The 23,984-nt window shown below is 41.3% G+C and overlaps 2 protein-coding genes across 3 annotated transcripts in view; one reads left to right on the forward strand and one right to left on the reverse strand.

The window, feature by feature from the left end:
- The window catches only part of ADSS2 (adenylosuccinate synthase 2), a 40,455-nt gene extending 35,788 nt beyond the window's left edge, over nt 1-4,667 (reverse strand). The window contains exon 1 of one of the 2 annotated variants that reach the window (XM_035108346.2): nt 4,320-4,667. In XM_035108346.2, coding sequence (XP_034964237.1) covers nt 4,320-4,502 — 183 coding nt within the window. In that variant the 5' untranslated portion in view covers nt 4,503-4,667. The remainder of the gene's footprint in view (nt 1-4,319) is intronic. The other variant, XM_035108344.2, reaches the window with a different exon arrangement.
- Nucleotides 4,668-4,807: 140 nt separating this feature from the next.
- Nucleotides 4,808-23,984, forward strand: part of CATSPERE (catsper channel auxiliary subunit epsilon) — a 62,585-nt gene continuing 43,408 nt past the window's right edge. The window contains exons 1-9 of the mRNA XM_060273275.1: nt 4,808-5,068; nt 6,277-6,372; nt 6,786-6,859; nt 10,602-10,674; nt 15,735-15,818; nt 18,092-18,237; nt 20,887-20,911; nt 22,355-22,432; nt 23,033-23,145. Of these exons, the coding sequence (XP_060129258.1) occupies nt 4,808-5,068; nt 6,277-6,372; nt 6,786-6,859; nt 10,602-10,674; nt 15,735-15,818; nt 18,092-18,237; nt 20,887-20,911; nt 22,355-22,432; nt 23,033-23,145 (950 nt within the window). The remainder of the gene's footprint in view (nt 5,069-6,276; nt 6,373-6,785; nt 6,860-10,601; nt 10,675-15,734; nt 15,819-18,091; nt 18,238-20,886; nt 20,912-22,354; nt 22,433-23,032; nt 23,146-23,984) is intronic.

The following is a 23,984-nucleotide window of genomic DNA, read 5'->3' on the forward strand; positions in this document are numbered from 1 at the left end:
TTGTTAAGGTTTTACTATCAGATTTCTGTGAATAGGACTATTATTGAAGCCAGAGGTGGGAACTTGTGGTCTTCCAATGTTGTTGCAAAACAGAATCCTGTGAGAACAGAATACTTGGACTAGATAGGCCTTTGCTCGAATTCCGGCTTTTCTTATGCCCTTAACATTCAACATGAAGAAGTGTTCTACAAAGTTTGCCAACCATTTTACACTTTTTGGTTGTCCTAACAAAAGTGTATTAGCCTTTCAATCTTTTCCCTTCTTTCTCAAGTGATCAATTTACTTGAAAATTTTATTTTTCTAGTATTTTTCATGGGTTATTTCTCAAACCTTATTTATCTTGCAAGTTCATGCTAGACAGATAAAAAGCCAGGATCTTAACTGTTTTTGCCCCAAAGTAGCTAACAGTTCAGGGACGTGGGTGGCGCTGTGGGTTAAACCACTGAGCCTAGGGCTTGCCGATGAGAAGGTCGGCGGTTCAAATCCCTGCGATGGGGTGAGCTCCCGTTGCTCGGTCCCAGCTCCTGCCAATCTAGCAGTTTGAAAGCATGTCAAAGTGCAAGTAGATAAATACAGTAGGTACCGCTACAGCGGGAATGTAAACGGTGTTTCTGTGTGCTGCTCTGGTTTGCCAGAAGCAGCTTTGTCATGCTGGCCACATGACTTGGAAGCTGTACGTCGGCTCCCTTGGCCAATAACACGAGATGAGCGCCGCAACCCCAGAGTCGGTCACGACTGGACCTAATGGTCAGGGGTCCCTTTACCTTTACCTAACAGTGCAGCTTTTTATAAATGTTAAGACTTGCTATTTTTTTTTCAGCTTCTGCCAGTCACTGACAGTTTGCAAAAGATACCGTGTTTCTCCAAAAATAAGACACCGTCTTATATTTATTTTTCCTATAATAAAAAAAACCCCACGGTGGCTTATTTTCCGGGGATGTCTCATTTTTTTATTAAATATGGTACAGTTTAACCTACAAGGTTAAACTGCCTATCACTATGGCTAATTTTCAGGGTATGGCTTATTTTCGGGTTATGGCTTATTTTGGGGGTATGTCTCCTTTTTTTTTTGGAGAAACACGGTATCTTTATGAGGGCTGCCCTTGAGGAAAACTCAGAAACTTCAATGGGTTCAAAATGCAGCAGGCAGATTATTGTCTGTGTTACCATGTTCTAAAACAGTTGTTTCTGGGCTACCAGTTTGTTTGTTTTCATGCTAGGTTAATACTACAAATGACTTCAAATACGGTATGTGAAGGACTGTTTCCTCTACAGGCTCCCGCCCCCTTGTGAAGATCTGCAGAGAGCGGCATCTAGGTAGTTCTTCCCTCAGAAGTTGGGGGTGAGAAAAGGCATGCTCTGTGGCAGCCCCTAAGTGATGGAATTCTTTCCCCCAGAGGTGCATCTGCTTTCTTTTACAGCTTTCAGCAAATGTTGAAGATGTACCTCTTTACCCTGGCCTTTAACACCCAAGGTGTGTGTTTTCAGTACCGGACCTATTCTGTAATTGGTTCCAAATGTTTATAATTCTGAATTTTAAATTGCTGTAACTCTTCTGGTGAAGGGTAATAAATTTAATAATACTAATGACATGTAACTGAACCGTAGCATATTAAGTGGACATTTATTCACATATATTTGGGGCCCATTAATCCTACCAGCAACACTGGCTTTCATTGTCCCTCGGATCAATGTCAGCAATTATTGTGGTGTTTTGTCTCTCCCACCAGTCAATACACAAGGAACTTTAGGACTGGTAGTTCTCAAGAATCACACAGAAAGATTGGTGCTTCCCTGTCCCCCCAACTCTTAAGTCCTAGTTAAACTACACACAGGCCCGGCTCTAGGGGTAGTCTCGGTGGTGCGGGGCGCCAGGGCCAGCAGGAGGGCACTGCGCGGCAAAGCTGCTTGAGAAGGCCCTGACTACACAAACATATTATCTTTTAGAGAAGAGCATGGGTCAGCAACTCACTTTTCAAAATGTTGCTTCATCTGCCTTAATGTAGCTTCTTATTGGCTTCAACAGATCTGGTAAGATCTGGTCAACAAGTACATAAACACAGGGAAATAAATATAGTCAGGCATAATTTACAATTTACTGTAGTCCCATTTTCTCACTTAGAGTAAAGGGGTTGCAGCCTAAGCCGTCACTCCTCCAGATTTTCAGGCCATAGTAAAATAGGGTGAATTTACATTATTGGATACTGTTGTTAATAACCCAGGATAGTCAGGTGATAGATTTCCACCTGAAAAGAAGGGCCATAGTTCAGTGGTAGAGCCAGAGCCGGCCCGGCCACTAGGCAGAGTAACACCGCAGCCTGGGTGCCTTGCCACCTCTACCAGAAGCAGAGAAGCGCCACCACCACATTGGGCATAATCTCACCCCCAAATTGGCACTGATGGCGGCAGCACCTTGAGTGGCGAAATGGGACGTACTGCCCCTGGGTACAGCATATGCATGCCAGATATCACTGGTATCTTCAAAGCTAGGCTGAGGAAGGCTTCCTGAAAACACCTTATTAACCAGTGTCAACAATGCTAAGGTCAGACTTGGTACAAAGTAGCTTTCTATCTCATCCATCTACCTACCCTACAGCTTGGGATAATGCATTCTAGGAGAATGCATATCTGGGAAAGGGAACAAAGCGGACAGATCCATAGTTTTCAAGTAAGACACTAAATATGGGGTGGTAGGTATTCAAAGTAAGTCCTGCTCAGAGTAAACAGCCATGACTAATGTAGGTTCATTAACGTCAAGTTGATCTACTTTTGAGTAGAACTTAGCTGAATACAACCCATCAGTATTTGTGGCAAATATATGTACACAGGATTATGCACATACTTTCTTTTTTACATCTGTATAAGAGAACTGTCATGTACAAAGCAGTTGATTCAGATTCTTAAAAACAACAATATGGCAGCCTTAGTTTTTTCTAAGTAGTCTAGGTATGGCAAGCCTTTTGATTTTTTTCAACTCCTAAGCACAGAATTCCTATTTCATTGTTAAAGATTGAGAAACCACTTCTAACCTGAGCATGTTCTGAAATACACAGACTACAATTTAGAAACAAAGCACCCAAAGAATTGTGTGTGAACTTTTATGGATTCAACAGGGCACTTTGCATCACCACCTCTTGAGCTTCCTGCTTTCTCCACCCCTCCCCTGCCCTTCTGAAGACTGGAGAATCCTAAGACTGTGTAGGTAAGAGGCTGCATTAGTAAGATGAAAACAAGCCATGTTTTGTGTATGCAAAGCAGAGTTTTAGGTATGCACATGGTGCACTTTGGATCCTAGGTAGTCTCGGTTCCAATTCTGATAGAGACTGCAAGGCCATTACCTGTTCTTCGGATTATCCGTTTCCATCAAAATCACTTAATGAAAGAAAACAGACCTTTTAAAAGGAATTTTCAACTGAATTTAGTATCTTACCATTACCTGTATTATTTAAACATCATTATCCATGTACTTGGAAGAAATTAGCTATACCAGATTGACCATAAGAAGAGGGAGAAAAAGAGAGAAGCCAGGATCTCTGCCTTTAGACCAGGCATCGCCAAACTTAGGCCATCTGGAGGGCCGAAGTTTGGGGGTGCCTGCTTTAGACATCAAGTATCACACAGAGGTGAAGAAAACAGGAGGACGTTTGTTTCTTATTTTGGGCAGGCAACACAACAGCTGAACACCTGAGATTAACCTCTCCTCCCGCCAGTAAACTCATGATGGAGCCTCAAGGAAGACAACAGCCTCCTGGAGAAGGAGCTGGCCAAGGCCTTGCCAGCAGCTCGTTCAGCCGCCTCTTTTCCGCCGCTGCATTTCGTTAGCCTGAGTAAAGAGCTGCCGCTGCTGTACTGCAGGGCTGCCCGAAGAGAAAAAGAAGCGGACGGCGGGAAATGGCCGTAACCGTCAGAGTAGAGAGATAAAAGAAAGACGGGGGCTGGGGAGGGAGGAACAGGTCGCTGCAGTCCTTCCCCACTGCCGTCCGTCACAAAGCACCGTCGTCAGCAGGGTGGGGAGGCGGCTCGGCGGCTCCAGGCGCTTGCAAAGAAGAAGCAGCCCAGCTCAGTCACAACAATGGAGGAAGCGGGAAGAACCGGCTATGGGGGGAACGAAGGGGAGAGGCTCGCCCTGACGGCCAGCTGGTTAGACGGCGGCGGGTAAAATGCGCGGCGCCTGGCCTGAGCGCGGCAGTTACTATAGAAACCGAGGCGGCGGCGGGAAGAGCCGCGGGGGGTCCGCTCTCGCTCTCTCTGCGGCCCGTCGCCTCCCCGCGTGCGCCTCCGGGAGAGTTCAAGGTGACTCGGCCCGCCCGGCTCCTCACCTGGCACCTGCAGACGATGTCCGCGTCCTGCGCCAGCAAGTCCACCACTTTCCCTTTGCCCTCGTCGCCCCATTGTGCCCCCAACACCACGGCCACTTTGTTGCCGGGGTGCCGGGAGGCGGCCCCGCCGTTGAGGATGGTGGCGGCCGCGGCCGCGGCGGGCGTGGAGCCGCTTTCAGACATGGCTCCCGCAGGCGAAGGTTCCCGTATTGCTCTTAAGGCACATGCGAGGAGCAGAGGAGGAAGCGGCGCGCCCGAATCCGCCGGCGACGGCTACCTCATCCCCGCCTTCCCTCACAGTTGCCGCATCCCTCTCCGGCTCCTGCTGCCGCCTACCGGCCTCCCTTTGGCATCCTGCTCCTACGCGTGTCAGGAGGCCCGCCCCTTCATCTGCATAATATGTTAAATGCCGGCGCTTCGTGTCCATATATAGAAGGAACTACGCTGCCCATAGTGTCGCGCGGCTAACTTCGCAGTCTCGCCGTGAAATGACCGCGGGTCATGCTGGGAAACGCAGTCGCCCGGGATCTCGCCTCAGCTGGCGGGACGGCGCGCTACTCGCTCGCCCCAGTGTGGCCATCCGCGCTGTTATTGGTAGACGCAGAGCGAGCGCGAGGCAGCGTCGGTTGCTAACGGCGGTTTGGGGCCGTTCTTTCGGCAGCGCTGATGGCGCGCTTTTTGTCCCCGCTTGTGTGGGCCAAGCCCCTGCTGCTCTGCCTCTGGTTGAAGGGATGCTGGGCAGTGTGGAGGTGCGGGAGAGAAGGATGGCCCAGGGGGCTGAGCGGGTTGGGAAGGGGATGCCAGAGATGCAGGTTTAAGGGTGCGAGAGGAGAAACGAGGAGGTGGGTGGGGGTCATGGCTCAGGGTAGCGAGCGGCCCTCATGGTGAGTGCAGGTTGCATCTTGTGAAAAGAAGAGTAACAGACAGCCGGTCGTCCAGGGGCCGTTACCTTGGTTTGCTCACTCTACTCAGTCTGAGAGCCGCATTTGGAATCCCCTCTGAGGGTTGCATGCCAGTGGTGGGCATAGTGAAAGTGAGCACAGCCAGTGTGCCCACTCTCAGACATGGAGGGCTGCTGACAAATTAGGTGAAGGGAAGGTCCTCTGGCAAACAATACACTCGCTCTGCAAGGTTCGGAGATCTTTGTTGCTAAGATATGTTAGGACCTGACTCCTTACTAAGATACATTATTTGTCTGTAGTGAATAGGTTTATTAATGGAACCATGTTACCATGTTGGCAGAGATGAACTAAAGCAGGCAAAGCATCTTATCCAGTTAGTTCTCTGTTATACTTGTGCTGGCATGGCAGAAGTGAGTACAGAGTGGCATTTTCCCTCCTGCTGTTATTCCTGGTTTTTATTTTTGCAGCCAAATTCCCTCCCGTTATTTCCAGTGGAAGGGAAACTGCATGCACACAGGGCTAGCATATATTTTCCCTATTTCAGAAGCATGTCAGGGGGTGGAGAATGCTATGGATCCATTCATTGGAAACATGCTATCACCAGACTGCCCTCAGCATGCACCCTCTTTGCATCTACAAACACTGGAGCTTGTAGGGTTGGAAGGCAAGGAATAGAATTTTCCATGACAGCAGTGTGGGAACTCTCACAACAGACCTCTCTCTACCCTCAGAGAAGGATCAGTGGTCTCTGGGATGTCCTCCCAGGACATCCCTGGGACTGCCTTATCATGTGAGATCAGCAGAGAGGCCTTCAAATATTTTCTGCTTCTTTGTTGTTTTATTCAATTCATACCTGAGCAGGGGAAACAGGCCAAAAAATCCAACAGATATCAACAGATAAAGCAGACATCTGGATACAGTAATTCTTTGAGGAAGCAATGAATATCTAATTGATCAGACCAGGGTTCCTCAAGGAAGCCAAGATATTTAAATCACAAGCTGCATGTATAGTATAGAGGTGTGCGTGTGCTCATTAACATCGAAAAACTCTGAAGGGTTTTGCCTTTGTTAATGAGCACCTTGTTTTTTACTGTTTTTTCAGATATGAGACTGCAGTAGGACATTATATTCTATTTACTGCAAGAACTGGTGTAAGTACTTCATGTTTAAGACTACTGTCCATACATAGGCTAAGACCTAATTTGCCAAGTAGAACTGGGTCAAACCTTGAACCACCTTGTTACTGTAACTTTACACATTCCCACCACAAAAGTCAAGTGACTTTTGCCTGCCCCAATTTTCTCCCTTGCGAAGGGCAGGGAGGTCTGGTGGGGGCAGTGGGAAACAATGACACATCCCTAGTAACAAGGAACATCCCAGAATTTGGTCATTCCTCTGTCATATCTTTCAAAAATTTACAAAAGTAGGCTGGAGAATTCACTGCTAAATTCCAATTCATGCAGAAATCAACACAATAATTTGTGCCAGCATTCCCAATATTTGATTAAAGTGATTTTGGCAGCTTTGGGCTTGAGTGATTCCAAGTTATCTTTTCTTTGTCTAGATACGTTTAGTTTTTGAAGGGCCTGCATTTACTGAATGGGAAATTTCTGCATTATGTTCTATTGATGATAAAAGGTAAGGAATGCAAAAACGTGTAACACAGATGTGGGGCTGTCCGGGGGGGGGGGGTGGCTCCATGGGGAATATGCTCAAACATGAGCCCCGATTGAAGACAATACATGCTATATTGTCTACGCTGGGGTTAGCTCAGTTATTAGAGCATGAGGCTGTTGATCTCAGGGTTGTGGGTTCAAGCCCCACATTGGGCAAAATATTGCTGCATTCCAGGGGCTTGGATTAGATGAGCCTTGTGGTCCCTTCCAACTCTACATTCTATGATTCTAACTCCAGCTTTATTGGGCTTTCGCCCACAGTATAGACTCAGGCCCCTAATCTCACACTCCCTTCTTCAGGCAATACAGTCCCTTTAGTGATTAGACCGTTCCTACTAAGCTTGGTTAGGGACATGGGTGGCGCTGTGGGTTAAACCACAAAGCCTAGGGCTTGCCGATCAGAAGGTTGGCGGTTTGAATCCCCGCAACAGGGTGAGCTCCCGTTGCTCGGTCCCAGCTCCTGCCAACCTATCAGTTCGAAAGCACGTCAAAGTGCAAGTAGATAAATAGGTACCGCTACAGCGGGAAGGTAAACAGTGTTTCTGTGTGCTACTCTGGTTCGCCAGAAGTGGCTTTGTCATGCTGGCCACATGACCTGGAAGCTATATGCCGGCTCCCTTGGCCAATAATGCAAGATGAGCGCCACAACCCCAGAGTCGGTCACGACTGGACCTAATGGTCAGGGGTCCCTTTACCTTACTAAGCTTGGTTACTCAGTGAAAAGGTTTCCCCACCTTATGGTGGCTACAGCACAACAATATCCCCCTTTGAAAAGTTATGAGACTTGGGCAGTGATAAATTCAATGATCCTCTTATTAGCCCCTTCTGCAAACAGCCTAGGGTTACACATAGTTAGAAACCATTCTGTCAGAGGCAGTCTGCTGTGCATGTTGGTAAGAGGGATAGGCAGGAAAAAAATACGGGAGTGTGGAGAAGAAAAGAAAATGGAATTTGCCAGTACTGAAATCCTTTTGTTTTTTGTTAACAAGGAGAACTGAGAATTTTTCCGGACCCATAGAGCAGGTGGAATATTGATTTGATTTGTTAATGGGCGTGCTATACACACAGAAGACAAACTGCCACATGGAAACATGGAGAGGAATGTTAGAATGTTGACATGTTCAATGACACAAATTGTCCTTTAAATAATCTTGGTTTGGATAATAAGCTTTTGTCATAGAGATTTCTATCCTGTTACCTCACAGCTGTGTGATAAAGGTTAGATTAGGTCTGTGATGAAGAAAAGTCCTTTTGCAGGAGGTTATTGGTGTTACAGTTCTTCCACAGTGACTTGCAGATGGAAATAATGCTTTTTCAGGAGCCTCCAATTAGGCTTTCTCCCAGTTGAGATCAAACACCCTGGGATCTCCATCTCCTGCCTGCCAGTGGTGCCACTCAGGAGTGACCAGTGAAAGTCTCTTGGAAAGCCAGTGAGGGTTGGAAAGGAGCTGAACATAGGTAGTTGCCTCCATTCTCCTAGTGAAAATGGCAAAGATGTTTAGGAAAGAAAACAACAGATGCTGGAGATGTAAGGAAAAAGAAGAAACATTTTATCATATGTTGTGGAAATGCAAATGTATTAAAAATACTGGGAAATGAGATATAATGAATTGAAAAAAAATGTTCAAAATGAACTTTATTAAACACCCTGAAGCCTTTTTGTTAGGTATCTCAAACCAAGAGCTGCCCAAAGAAAAATGGATACTATTTATGTATGCTACAACAGCGGCAAGAATCTTGATTGGACAATATGGGAAGACGGAAGAAATACCATCAAAGGAACAATGGCAAGAAAAATCGATGAACTATGCAGAATTGGCTAAGCCAACAGATAAACTACGAGAGAATGACAAAAGGGACTTAAAAGAGTCTGGGAACCATTTAGTCTATTTGCTGAAACAACAAAATGGACTGGATTCACTGGCAGGGTTCAAATAAAAGTTCACAAACTTTATTTCAGTAACAAATATTTTAGAGAAATGATAAGGGAAATAAGGGAACTTGTATATAAGAAAAGCAGGATACAATAAATAAAGCTAAATAACTCAGAAGGGGAGTTGAGGGAAGTCTAGAGGAGGGGAGGGAGAACAATGGTATATAACATGATATATATATATAAATTCAATAAAATTCAATAAATATTCATAAATAAATGGCACCTTAAACCTAGGTTATGGGTGCAACAACAGGTAGTTGCCTCCATTCTCGAATGACATACAAGGGCTTAGCTGTTCCCACAGTTTCTTTTCCTGATCCTAAAAAGAACGTGTGGAAAGGGCTCAACTCCCCGATGGTGAAGACATGGCAGGGCAGCATGAGAAGGGTGCAAAAGCCACGCTTCCTCCGATCCCAGCCAACCCTGCACCGCTTTGTGAAGCTGGGATCTGATCTGAATGATTCGCTCAGTGACAGGATTTTGTGTCAGGCCTGCTAATAGGTCAGAGTTAGAAATCTGAGTGGAATAAATGAGTCAAAAGTACTGGGAACGTCTCTTATATTATCTGATTTCGCAGGTATTTCCTGTGGTAGGCAGACCAGGTTGATCATTTCTGCTACAGTATTGGGATCTGACTGATTGATGGAATAATCAGTATCTTGGTCACCTTCTAAGTGGGGGGGGGGTTGTCATTTTTATTTTTAGAGGGAAATATGTCCAGGACCTTATCAGAGTTGTTACAATTATTATTGGTCAAATTAATATTGCCAGCTCCAAACCTGTTAAGGGGTGTTGCAATATCCATCCGTTAAGCTGAACATTCTCTTAGGCAGTTTAACTGATAGAGGTCCCATCTGCTGGACTTTGCTGTGATTTCCTGTATTTGTTATAGTCTGGGGACTTCTTGAGTATCTTTTCTGTTTGTTCCCCCCTCTTGAGTGTCACCCCTATAGACTCAGTGTCACCCCTATAGATAATGATTTTCTTCCTTCATCTAAGAGCATTCTAATTGGGCATATAGGAAGGGAAGCAATAAACCTCTTCATTCTGAGCTGCATTCTGGGTATGATGGAACTTTCGAAGTAATTAGCAGCACTGTTCAGGTTTGCTTAATACCAGGGAGTTTCTCATACTGTTCAAGGTCAACAGAATGTGAATAAATGCATGGTAGATAGTTTAATTAATGAATAATCATACTTTTATTTTCCTATTTTCCTTGGCTTAGAGGCAGGGGTGTTGACTCCCCCCCCCCATTGATCTTCTCCCTCGCTGGTCCCAGCCTCCTGGGCTGCTGGGCGGGGGCTAGGGGGCAGGAGGATGATCTTTGCCTTCGCTCATCCCTGTCCCTATCCGGCTCCTGGGCGGGGGCACACAGAGGATGTCAGCCCCCTCAATATATGGGTGATGAGCACTCACCCGGTGGTGGGGGTGGCGGCCCCCTCAATATTGAGGGTCTGAAGTCCCTTCTGCCCCCTATACCCAGCACCCCTGTTTAGAGGGATATTTACAATTTGCAGCATTACTCTGTTACTTTGTAATATTAAAATGCTAGGAATTATCTCAGTGGAGGTTTGTCAATGCAAATATGGAAATATGATTCTAAAGCTGTTGATTATAAAATGTATAAAACTTAAAGAGGATCAAATTACAATTGAATGGCTCAATATATTTTTATGTAACTAATACATATACTTATATTTAGGGCTATAATATGGTGTCAGTGCTAAGCAACTTCACACTAGACATGTTTTTTTTTTTATTATGCTAGTTCACGTACCCCAGAATTGAATTGTCCAGTTGCTGGAACTCATATGGTTAAACCAATAATTCCGGGGGCTCTGGTAAGTTGTGAATAGTTTCTGTTTAGTTCCTGAATTACTACTGTGGTATACACAAAGTTCCCTCTTATAATATATTTAATTTTCAGGAGCATGATGTGGAGAAAATCCTGAAAATAAAATGTGTCTCTTTAAAACTCCAGTGTACCTGTCACAGTGGCCTCCCCTCCCCATTACATAGTGACCTGACTGACATGTTTCAAGCATTCTACAAGCACAAGTTAGAATTCTGCTGCCAGTACTTCTGTCAACTAGGAGTATCTTGGAAATCTCTCTCTGTCCTCACCTTTTACTTCTACTGTATCTTCCTGCCATTTCCACCAATGTTCTTTTGCCTACATGTTTAACATGCCATGTGCCAAGGGTCAATACTCTTCCCCTAGAGGTGTGCTTAAGGCTACATGGCTATACCTAATTTGAAAATCCTTCTTCCCATCAATCCTCTCCCCTGATTCCACAAGTTAAACATGGGGATTACCAGTATTTCTTAGGAAATCATATCATCTGTTGAACATCATGTGTGATCATTCCTTTCTACAAAAAAAGTTTGAGAATCCTTTTTAAGATTATGCTGTAAGTAGCCTATGTTAGACAATCCTCTACATGTCTGCTCAGATGTAAGTCTGCCAAATTCAGTGGGCTGTAAATTGCTGTAGGTAAATTGCTGTAGAATTGGAATATTACCGTAGATAGTAATGTGTTCTGTTTCTTTTTTATGCTACCAATCTGTTTTCTCCTTCATAATTTATATTTCCAGCTGTAATCTGAGTAAAATTTAATTTGGAAACTGGGGGTTGATTATATATATTTAACAACTCAGGGCTCATCCTATGGGCCAGACTACACTGTCATACTACATGATTTGGGTGGGGTGGGGTGAGGAAGTGGAAAACAGGCTGAAAACTTGCTCTATAGTGATTGAGTTAGCTAGTAGTAGCTCCCTATTCAAAATTAACCTACAGTTCTTGTAAGTTTTTCTTGCTCAAGTGGTAGGGTGAATTGAGTGGTGGCGTATATATATGTTATATATATGCATGTGCGTGTGCACACATTCCCTTAGGCTTTTTAAAGACTTTTTATGTATAATCCACTTTTAATATGTACCTTCAAAAAGTGATCGTGACCCAGAACCAACAATTTACTTCCATCTCATTCAAACATAAGTTGGAACTTTTGAGCAAGCACGTAAAGAGAGTATATTCTGGATACTGAAAAGGTTTTTTTAATGTATTTAAATGTTTTCTACTCATCTTAAACATCTGAGATTTGAATTACAGTAAAAAAGGCAAAAATAAAATAATAGGACAACTTAAGAAATACTCAAGACCATCGAAGGAAACTATCAACCAAAGGGATAACACATTCTTAGTTGGTGTAGAATCATAGATTCATAGAGTTGGAAGAGACCACAAGGGCCATCCAGTCCAACCCCCTGCCAAGCAGGAAACACCATCAAAGCATTCTTGACATATGGCTGCCAAGCCTCCACTTAAAGACATCCAAAGAAGGAGACTCCACCCCACTCCTTGGCAGCAAATTCCACTGTCGAACAGCTCTTACTGTCAGGAAGTTCTTCCTAATGTTTAGGTGAAAGCTTCTTTCTTGAAGTTTGAATCCATTGCTCCGTGTCCGCTGCTCTGGAGCAACAGAAAACAGCCTTTCACCCTCCTCTATATGACATATGACATCCTTTTATATATTTGAACATGGCTATCATATCACCCCTTAACCTTCTTTTCTCCAGGCTAAACATACCCAGCTCCCTAAGCCGTTCCTCATAAGGCATTGTTTCCAGGCCTTTGACCATTTTGGTTGCCCTCTTCTGGACACGTTCCAGCTTGTCAGTATCCTTCTTGAACTGTGGTGCCCAAAACTGGACACAGTACTCCAGGTGAGGTCTGACCAGAGCAGAATACAGTGGTACTATTACTTCCCTTGATCTAGATCAGGCACCCCCAAACTGCGGCCCTCCAGATGTTTAGGCATACAACTCCCATGATCCCTAGCTAAGAGGACCAGTGGTCAGGGATGATGGGAATTGTAGTCCAAAACATCTGCAGGGCCGAAGTTTGGGGAAGCCTGATCTAGATGCTATATTCCTATTGATACAGCCCAGAATTGCATTGGCTTTTTTAGCTTCTGCAACACAGTGTTGACTCATGTCAAGTTTGTGGTCTACCAGGACTCCTAGATCCTTTTCACATGTACTACTCTCAAGCCAGGTGTCACCCATCCTGTATTTTACCAGCTTCTTTACAAGAATATCATGGGGCACCTTGTCAAAGGCCTTGCTGAAATCAAGATAGGCTATATCCACAGCATTCCCTTAATCTACCAGGCTTGTAATTCTGTCAAAAAATGAGATCAGATTAGTCTGACATGACTTATTTTTCAGAAACCCATGCTGACTTTTAGTGATCACAGCGTTTCTTTCTAGGTGCTCAGAGACCGTTATCTGCTCTAGAATCTTTCCTGGTATTGATGTCAGGCTGGCTGGGAGGTAATTGTTTGGGTCCTCTCTTTTCCCCTTTTTGAAAATAGGGACAACATTCACCCTCCTCCAGTCTGCTGGGACTTCGCCTGTTCTCCAGGAATTCTCAAAGATTATTGCCAGTGGTTCTGAAATCACCTCTGCCAGTTCTTTTAATACTCTTGGATGTAGTTCATCTGGCCCTGGAGACTTGAATACATCTAAATTAGCCAAGTATTCTTATATTACCTCCTTACTTATTCTGGGCTGTGTTTCCCTTGCTGAATCATCTGCTCCATATTCTTCAGGTCGGGCATTGTTTTCTTTTTTGGAGAAGACTGAGGCAAAGAAGGCATTGAGGAGTTCTCCCTTTCTCTGTCCCCTGTTCGCATTTCACCATCTTCTCCTCTAAGTGACCCCACTGTTTCCTTGTTCTTCCTTTTGCTACGGAAATACCCATAAAAGCCCTTTTTGTTGCTTTTAATCTTTCCAGCAAGCCTGAGTTCATTCTGTGCTTTAGCTTTGCTGACTTTGTCTCTACACGTGCTGGCTATTTGTTTCAATTCCTCTCTGGTGATTTCTCCCTTTTTCCATTTTTGGTACCTATCTCTTTTAAATCTTAACTCAGTTAAAAGTTCTTTAGATAGCCACCCTGGTTTTTTAGGCACCTTCCATGTTTCCATCTCATTGGTATTGCCTGAAGTTGTGCTTATAATATATCCCTTTTAACAAACTCCCAACCATGATGAACTCCCTTCCCTTTTAGTATTACTGTTCATGGGATTTCACCCAGCGTTTCCCTAAGTCGGCTTTCTTAAAGTCTAGAATTTGAGTCTTAGTATGCTTGGTTGCTCCTTTCCGCTGTATAATAAACTCCAGAAGAGCATGGTCACTCCCACCTAATGATCCTGCCACTTCTACCCCACTAACCAGGTCATCACTATTGGTTAGGACCAGATCTAAAATGGTTGATCCTCTAGTTGCTTCTCCCACTTTCTGGACAATGAAATTGTCTGCAAGGCCAGTGAGGAATCTGTTCGACCTTATGCTCTTGGCTGAGTTTGACATCCAACAAATATCAGGATAGTTGAAATCCCCCATTACTACTATCTCACTTCCTTTTGAATGCTTGGCCATCAGTTCCAGGAAAGCATCATCTGTGTCCTCAGTTTGGCTTGGGGATCTATAGTAAACTCCCACAATGAGATCACTGTTATTTTTCTCTCCCTTAATTTTGTATCCCTCTATTACTACATTCCAATCACGAGACTCATCCCACCAGGTTTCAGTGATGCCTATTATGTCGTATTTAGTTTGCTGTACCAAGAGCTCAAGTTCATCTTGTTTATTTCCCATGCTCTGTGCATTAGTATACAGACATTGAAGACCATTGATCATTCCCCCATGTCTCTTATTTAAGGATATTTTCCTCCTACCATGTCTTAGATATGTACCTCTAAATGTTCTTGGCATATACCACTTGCATATACCACTCAAGTATTGCACTCTTCCATTTGGAACTGACTTAATCCATTAATTGCTTTGTTATTCAGATAGAAAGATCGATCACTGGTGGTTCTTCATCTTAGAGAGGGGGAAATTTTGATTAAGCTTGTACAGCGACTTGACAGCATTAGAACACATTATGAGATTTGATGGCAGAACAGATACCAGGCCACATGTTCTGTTACCTTAAGGGTATAGTCCTCAACGGTCATACATTGACCCTTCTCCTTGCATCTTCTGATGTAGTACAAGCAACTCCCCGTTTGCACATAAGCCTGTTCCACCCCCTTCCGGGGCCGAAAATTGTCATTCTCTGTAAAGAGAAAAAGAAATGTAGATAACAAAATAGGACATAAGACAAAAGTATTATTGGAGGACAGGCAAAAAAGGCAGTTGTATCCTTCTTGGGATTGTGTACAAATTTAATAAATAAATAATTGACCAAGTCATACTATAAGTTGACCCAGTGATCAGAGTTGGGAATGGGCCATAGCTCAGCAGGTCAAGCATATACTTTGCTTTCAGGTTCAGTCCTCTGTATTGCCAGGTCTGGAAAGATTCCTGCCTGAAACACTGGAGAGCTGCTGCCAGTTATAGTAGACAGTGAAGGTAAAGGACCCCTGGACGGTTAAGTCCAGTGAAAGACAACTATGGGGTGCGGTGCTCATCTCGCTTCAGGCCAAGGGAGCCGGCATTTGTCTGCAGATAGCTTTCCGGGTCATTTGGCCACCATGGCTAAACAGCTTCTGGCGCAACGGAACACCATGATGGAAGCCAGAGCACACGGAAACGCTATTTACATAAACACCATTTATGTAGACAGTACAGTACTTAGCTACTTAGTTAGTGGTCTGACATGCAGCTTTGTATGTTTCTATCTTAAGTCCATTGATTTCTGTGGATCTTCTCTGACTATGAGTGACTTAATTAGATAAAATTTGTAGACAAAACAGAATTGTAACATGCTACAGTATGTGAAATGCAAGATTACCAATACCAGTGGATTTCAAACTCCTTATACTCTAAAGCAAGATTATTTTATTTGCAACAGAATGAAATATCTAACTTCCTTTCCTTTCCCTTTTAGACATTTCAGGATAGGGAACGCTACTTGACTATAAATGCTGATTTAAATTGTTTCTTGTGGTATGTGTATACTTCCTTCGCAAGGTAAGATTAAACATACTTTTCAACATAATATATTCAATCGCTTACAGTTGCATTTTTCCTTTGAGAACATTTCCTCATTATACACCTTAACATGATAATGTATATGTGTATCAATAATGGAGATGTATTAAGCAGATGTATTAAGTTGAATTAACAACGTTCATTCCTTTTTAAAAAAATAAATTTTTATTGATTTTCTTTTCTACCATTACAGACATCACATATCAATAACATACATATTACACATCATCATCCCCTCCCTTCCTTTGGACTTCCCTCAGCTTCCATTTCTGATTTGTTGTCCTCCTTATTATATACTGCTGTTTCTTACAGTCCACTATATCATTCCTTCATCACATTAATTGTTCTCTATCAATAATGGTGTGAATGTTTATTTAAATCCTACCATCGAGTCAATATTCTTTTTTTGTTTCTGTAAATATAATATAAACGGTTCCCACTCTTTTTCAAAGTCACTGTTGTCCTTTTCTCGCAGTCTATCCGTCAGTTTTGCCAGTTCTGCATAATTCATCAGTTTTTCTTGCCATTGTTCATTTGTTTGAATTTCTCCCGTCTTCCAGTTTTGTGCTATCAAAATTCTTGCCACCGTAGTAGCATACATAAATAGTGTCCTCTTCTCTTTTGGCAGATCCTGACCTAAAATACCCAACAGGAAGGCTTCTGGTTGCTTAACAAATGTTATTTTGAACTTTTTTTTCCGTTCATTGTATATCATTTCCCAGCATATTTTTTACATTTTTACAATCACACCACACCTTCAGCCTTACACCTCCAACACTCCTTCTGTTCATTTTTATAAATTTTTACTAATTTAACCAGTGATACATACCATCTATATACATCATCTTTATATAATTTTCTTTCAACAATATACAGTCCATAATTTCAGATTTACTTTCCATAGTTTTATCCAATCTTCAAACTATATATTGTGACCTATATCTTGTGCCCCTTTTATCATTACCAACTTTACTTCTTCATCTTTAGTTTCCATTCCAAAAGGATGTTATATGCCTTTTTAAAAATAACTTAGAATTTTCTTCTATCACCTCCTTTTGGAATTTGGCGACTGTATATGAAAAACCTCTCTTATTGTCTTCTTTAAATATATCTTTTAGCTGTCTATGGTGCAACCAGCTTTGAATATTTTTTTTTTATTTCTACATATTCTTTGAATTTTAATTTTCCTTCTTGTTCTACCAATAACTCTCTATATGTTGGCCATTCTCCCTTTCTTTCCAAGATTTTAAGTGATAGTGCCTCAATAGGTGATAACCACCAAGGTGTCTTAGCTTCTAATAGTTCTTTATCTTTTTCCCATACTTTAAACAATGATTTCCTTGTTATATAGTTCTGAAATCCTTTAAGTATTTTTGCTTTTCCATACCATAGATAAGCATGCCATCCAAACCTTTTGTCATGTCCTTCCAGATCTGTTACTTCCTCTTTATCTAACTTGATCCAATTCCGGATCCATGTTAGGGATGCAACTTCATAATACAATTTTAAATCTGGAAGTGAGAATCCGCATCTTTCTTTCACATCTATACTATCTTGTTTTTTATCCTTCACCTTTTCCCATTCCAGATAAATCTTGAAATCTTTCTTTGGCATTCTTTGAAGCATGCATTCCCTGTTATTATTGGAATTGTCTGGAAAAAACAATAACATCCTTGGAAGTATATTCATTTTTATTGCTGTAATTCTTCCCAATAAGGAGAGATTCATCCTATTCCATATTTCCAAATTTCTTTTGACTTCATACCAATTTTTTTCGTAATTATCTTTATAAATATTTATATTTTTTGCTGTTAACCATATACCCAAATACTTTACCTTTTTATGTACTTCTATCCCTATCATTTCTGTTATTTCTTTCCTTTCAGGTTCTTTAAGGTTTTTTTAATAACAGCTTGGTCTTGCTTTTATTTAATTTAAATCCTGATACTTGTCGAAGCTCTTGTATTATATGCATTACTTTTGGGAGAGAATTTTTTGGCTCTTCTACAGTAATTACCAAATCATCTGCAAAGGCTTTCAACCTATGTTCACTTTTCTTTACTCTTATTCCTATTATTTCTTATCTTCTCTTACTCTTCTTGCCAATACTTCCAGTACCAGAAAGAATAACAGTGGTGACAACGGACATCCTTGTCTTGTTCCCTTTTGATACTACTTTTGTTTGTTATCACCTGAGTTACGATTATTTTTGCATTCTGTTCTGAGTAGACAGCCTGTGTCCCCCTGCTAAAGTTTGTTCCAATTCCCATTTCCTCCATCACCTTCATGAAGTCCCATGAAACATTATCAAATGCTTTCTCTGCATCTGTCAGGCTGGAGCCAGCAAGCGAGCAACAGCAGCTGCCAGACTTTGACAGCAGCCCAGGGGACAAAGGGAGGTTTGTTATGGGAAGAGCAAAGGAAAGTCCAGGGGGGAGTTCACAGCCCAGAGAAACACAGGACTTATCAGACAATAGCTTGTCCAGGCCAGTTTCCAAACCTGCAAGAACGCAGGAGAGGAGGGGTACAAGAAAAGGGGAAATTGACATCACAGAAGCGACGGAAGAGATTTGTTTTCACGTGTTGTTTCCATAGGAAGAGGAACAACACTGAGGATTTTGTTGAGTCATCATCAGGGTAGCCATAAGTCACGGGGGCAGGGAGCTCCAGACAAGTGGCATGTTTTTCTGGAATAAAACTAACTTTTAATTGACTGTACGTGTACGCGTTTTACTGCCGCCGCCACAGCATCTATAAACATCAACGCTGCTTTCTTCTCATTTCTTACTTCCAGGTATTCTTTGATATATAATACAGTTCTAATATTATCTTTAATTTGTCTACCTGGAAGGAATCCAAATTGATCATAATGAATATGATCTTTTTTTAAAAAAAATCAATCTGTTTGCCAAAACAAATGCAAACAGTTTATAATAATTGTTTAATAATGATATAGGCATATAATTTTTTTGCCAATATTGCATCTGAATCTTGTTTTGGTATCAAAGCTATATAGGCTTCTTTCCATGTTTCTGGGACTTCACCTGATTTTAAAACTTCATTCATTCGAACCGTGTTTGCATTCAACTTTAGTTGTAAAAGTAAATTCTGTTCTTCCAATTCATTTTGTCTCTCCGTCAGGCCTCCTGTTGCCCCAACCAAAGCCTGAGCCACCCTCATACCTTCAACCTTCTCTGCTGTTTTTTCCAGTTTTGCAACTTTCACTTCCAAAGCATTTACCTTTTCATCCAGTTTGTCAAATATCTGTGATAAAACCTTGCTATTCTCTATGTCCAACCTCACTTCCATAAATTGTTTATTCATTGATTCCTCCATTCCTTTTCTAAATTCTGCAAAATGCAAGGCCATAAGTTCTGAAATATCTGGTTTTGCTGCTTTTTCTGTATCCTCCTGTGCTGATGCTCTCCTCTTTTCAGCAGCTTTCTGCTTTGCTAACTCTTGTTTAAGTTTTTCTGACATGTCTGTTCTCAAAACAATTACTTCAAAACACTTCTAGCTCAAGGTCAGTATTCGGTCTTATCTCTATTTCACTCTTGGGCTTGTATGTGGAAATTTCCACTCTAAGCCCTGTCGTTACTGCTTTTTATCCCCAGCAGTTCTTCAAATGTATACAGCTCTAAAAATATATACAGCACTTTTTCAAGAAACCTATCCCTAAGGCAGTCCATATATATATATATATATATATATATATATATATATATATATATAAGCAATATCCAAAAATACCTAACAATTCAAAATATCAGCAATCAGGCTTTTTTTTAGCTGTTTAAATAAACAGGCAATGCTATAATCAAGTAAAATAAAAAAGTTGCAAAATAGAGTTTTTGAGAGCCTTGGTAAATTACCACATTTATTAAAGACTTCTCTTAATAGTGGTTTTGTCCTTAGGCATTCCAACTTTCTATTTCCTTAGAATATTTTCCAGTTCTCCAGTTCTGTTCCTGTATTTTAAATATTTTAGATGTAGCTTGTAATCAAAAAGTTTCCAAACAAAAGAAGACAATTATAATCCAAATGGTATTTATAATCCAAGTAATATTTGTAATCCAATATGTGATATTTTCAACAATTGTAGTTCCAATATATGGCCCGGCTCTTCCAAAGTTCAATTTTCTGTTCCTACTCCCGCTCTTCCAGGCACTTTACCTCCCTGAGATTACTCCCAGTTATGGCAAGGTGTTCTCCTGCCAAGCTTCAGTAGGACTTGCAAAAATCCAGGGTTTTTCTTATTTTATTTTATTCCCCCCCCCAATCAATTAGACCACCTCCATTCATAAAAACAGCCTCTTCATTCATAAAAAGCTTCACTCCTTTCCTAAAGGCTTCACTTTGAGCTCAAAGGGGCAACAGTTCAAGATCCAACTCTTTGTATCCAATAGAGAGAGGGTCTGTTAATATTTAGCTAGATGCAGTTTTAAAAGTAACAAAAGACTGATGTATTTCCAAGTGCTCTTTAATTCCATTCACAAATCTGTGCTGCAGAATCTGTCCTTCAGAAAACAGAAGTTGACTTCCTTTTTAGATTCCGTCTTCGCCAAATTATTTTTGGGGGTCCTAATTAATTAATTAAACAGTCAGAGAATTTGGCAATAAATGCCTTGTCTTGGAAGGTCTGCTACTTCAGGTGACAGATCGTGGCTTCAGCTTTTGGACTTTGATATAGCCATGAGTGAACTCAAGCTGCTTCTCTCCCCCCCCACCCCACCCCACCCCACTTGCCAATGCAGCGACGAGGCTCTATGAGCGTGGTGAGTTTTCCTCTCACTCAGCTGGTCCCATCGAGACCCCACTCTTCTGTGGGGCTTTTTAAGGGGGGTGTCTAACCTTGGCACGCACCTCTGACGTCCAAATAGCCTGGTAGCTGTCATCCCTTAAACAGACGATCCGCTCCATGCCACCATTCCGCTCCGCAGGCAAACCGGAAGTCTGCTATAAGCATTCCTAAATGATCTTTGTTTTGACCAGTTTTTGAAGTGTTTTTATGCTCACTAAACTTAATATTCGATTTTTTTACTTTGTAGATCATCAATAGATAGCAATGGTGTGGTAAGAACTCTGAGATATGTATGTGTCTTATTGCTTTATGTTGTGATTCTAAATACATGCCCCAATCTCAAATATGTTTGCAAAATTGCATAACCATCAGTTCTGTTGTATGCCCAGTACCAGTTAGTGGTGCTTTGCAATCATCAGCAGCACATCCCCACATCTAGCTAGGAGATTTTACTACTTCTCAGAAATTTAGAATCAAACTCTTGGGAAACAAGACCCATTTGTTTTAATGCGGGGAGGGCTACCCTGTGATTCTCCTGATATTGGTGAATTGCAGCTTTCACCATCTCTATCCAACATGGTCAATGTTCAGAGATGATGGGAGCTGTAGTTTAGCAATATCTGGAGGGTGAAAGGTTAACCACCTGTTTTAAAGGAATTTGTTTTTTAGAAACAAGCATCTAGGATTGAACTGGAGTTTGGAATATATGTATAGTGACAATTAATGGATTTCTTTATAGATAAATCGGTGATATGAATGCATTAGAAAGATAATGCATTTATCCCAGTAATGTTGATCTAGTGAATTATTCTATTATCTTTTGGCTAGGTGGCAATTCAGTGCACACTTCTGCCATGACTGAATCACGTAACATTTTGAATCTTTAACTTCGAAGTCCCAATTTTTGGGACTTCCAGCACTGTTTGAAAAACTTTTGCTGTATGCAAAGAGCTTTCAGACAGTCCTCTCTGGAGGCTCAAATGTGGCAGGGATGGTCTATCTGAAAGCCCATTGAAAAGACAGCTGTTTATTCTTCCCACGTCACCATATCAGGAGGGAAGAAAAAATGTGCCTTTTTGAATGATTGGCTGCAGACATCCTGCATGCAACTGATCCTTCCAAAAGGGTCTGCTTTGTGTGGCTGTGCATGCCTTTTCCCTCCTGTTTGCAAACAGCCCTTTGCAAACTGCGCCATGCTGCTCCTTCTAGAAAAGGATGAGCCCTTCTTGCATACCGTCTCACCTTTCCACCTATGAAGATTAATTTCCTAGCTTTATTAATTTTTTATGCTAAAACTAGAAAATCTATTGGATAAATTATGGCTCCATACTCAAAATGGCAATATATTGTTTTAATGGAGATTTTCATCACTATGTCCTGTTTTCTGTGACTTCACTAAACCACAGAATTATCTGATGTCTTTTTCTTAAAAACATAATGTTATCTCAGTTACTCTTTGCACCTGTTTTCAGCCATGAAATGCACTCTCAGTACTTTTGCACTTGGATTTCTTTGTTACAGGAAAATCAAATTTACCTTAATTCTTTTAAAACTTAAAACTTTAAAACAGCGACTATTAATTTGCTTTTAAATAGTCAGCTTACATACATGGTTAATATAGTTCTGTAACACAAAATGGCCTATAATTCACAGGAAGAAACAATATCGTTCAAATTCATCGAAATTTGCAACGTTTATCATTTTTTATTTGCCAGACTCTGGTTGTATGGATTTTTGACCCAGAAAATGCTGATAGTAAAGAAAAGAGCCATACTGCGAAAGTACCACCAGAAGTACGTATGTTATCCTCCCTTCATAAGCTAACTTGAAATGGGAAGTAAGGAAATGTCCATAGTCCTATGGAAACAAAGGGCTATATATTCAACTAAATAATTGCACCAGTATATAATTGTATTAATGAAACTTTAAAATATGTTGTTTATGTATTAGTTGTATTTTTTCATTTTTTCATAAACTGTCCTGGAAGCTCTGCCAAAGGATGGTATAAAAATATTTTAGATAAATAAATAATCACACCTTCTATTTAAAGCAACTTTCAGTGTAATTTGTTTGCCCAGTTTATTAAAGTATTAAGGTCACTAATTGCTTTCACTAGCAGGCCATTGATTCACATCACTGAAGCTAAAATTTCCTCTGGTCCAAGATAGCTATATTAGTCTCTTCCAACCCAATCAATTGATTGTTGACATGTAGAATTATCTGAAGGGAATGTCAATATCAGTATTTTTAAAAAAAATTAATATTTCAGGTTTGAGCTTGGTCCTGGAAAATATCTATTTCAAAGATAGCATTTTAGAAATGAAAACAGATAAGACTTTAAATATATCTAAGCAGATTTTGAAAATATGCAACTAATTCCATTTTCTAAACAGCATTCTAAGACACTTACCAGACAGTTCTTGAATTTGGGACAAGCACCTTCAGTTAAGTTGCTTCACATCAGTGAACACAACGGACACTATGAAGAACAATATACAGATGGAGGGTATTGCTCATTTGCATTTTTCTGAATTTGTCTTTTTAAAAATAATAATAATTAAATATTTTCTTGAATTACAAAAGTACATACAGTGTCTCAGTTCATAGCATTTTTTCAACAAATCAGTTATATTTGATGTGAGACACTAATGTTATAGGCAGTATAAGTTTGGGGAAGTTCACGTCCTCAGATCCGCACTGTGGGTTGCTGTGAGAGCATCATCCTTCCGGAGATCCACTTTGGGGACGGGGTCAGTTAAGGTCTCTTTCTTAGGCACCACCATTTATTTATTTATTTATTTATTTATTTATTTATTTCTCAAATGGGTGGGGTGAGACACAGAATGAGGGGGGGGGGTATCTCCTACCCTTTTCACAGGGCTAGTTCTGGGCCAGTGTGCGGCTGAGCCTCTTCTGTGCTTTGTAGTCCCTCTTCTTGCCTCTCTCCTTTTCCCTTCCTTCAAGGGTTAGATCCGCCTTCTCCCGTTTTGCACCCTTGGGTCCTGGGGTTCATCAGGTGATCTGGGAGAGAGTCTGAGGGTGCTCTCCTTAGTTTGCCATCTTGGCGGAAGCCTTTAGTTGTCTTTTATTTTTAAAAAATTGTATATAATCTTACTGTACACAGAAGACTGCTGATTTTAGTATATTGTGGGTATAATATGTATTTATTTCTTAAATTTCTATACTGCTGTTCATCTGAGGATCACAGGGTGGTTTACAATATAAAAACACAAAAATACCTAGCATAGTAACAAGCAAAAACAATAACCCCCAACACACACACACACTATTGAAAGACCATAAAAGGTAGAGGTAAAGGCCATAGATTGTTTAATTAGCTAAAGG

Source organism: Zootoca vivipara, chromosome 3, assembly GCF_963506605.1.
Source record: "Zootoca vivipara chromosome 3, rZooViv1.1, whole genome shotgun sequence".
Taxonomy (NCBI): domain Eukaryota; kingdom Metazoa; phylum Chordata; class Lepidosauria; order Squamata; family Lacertidae; genus Zootoca; species Zootoca vivipara.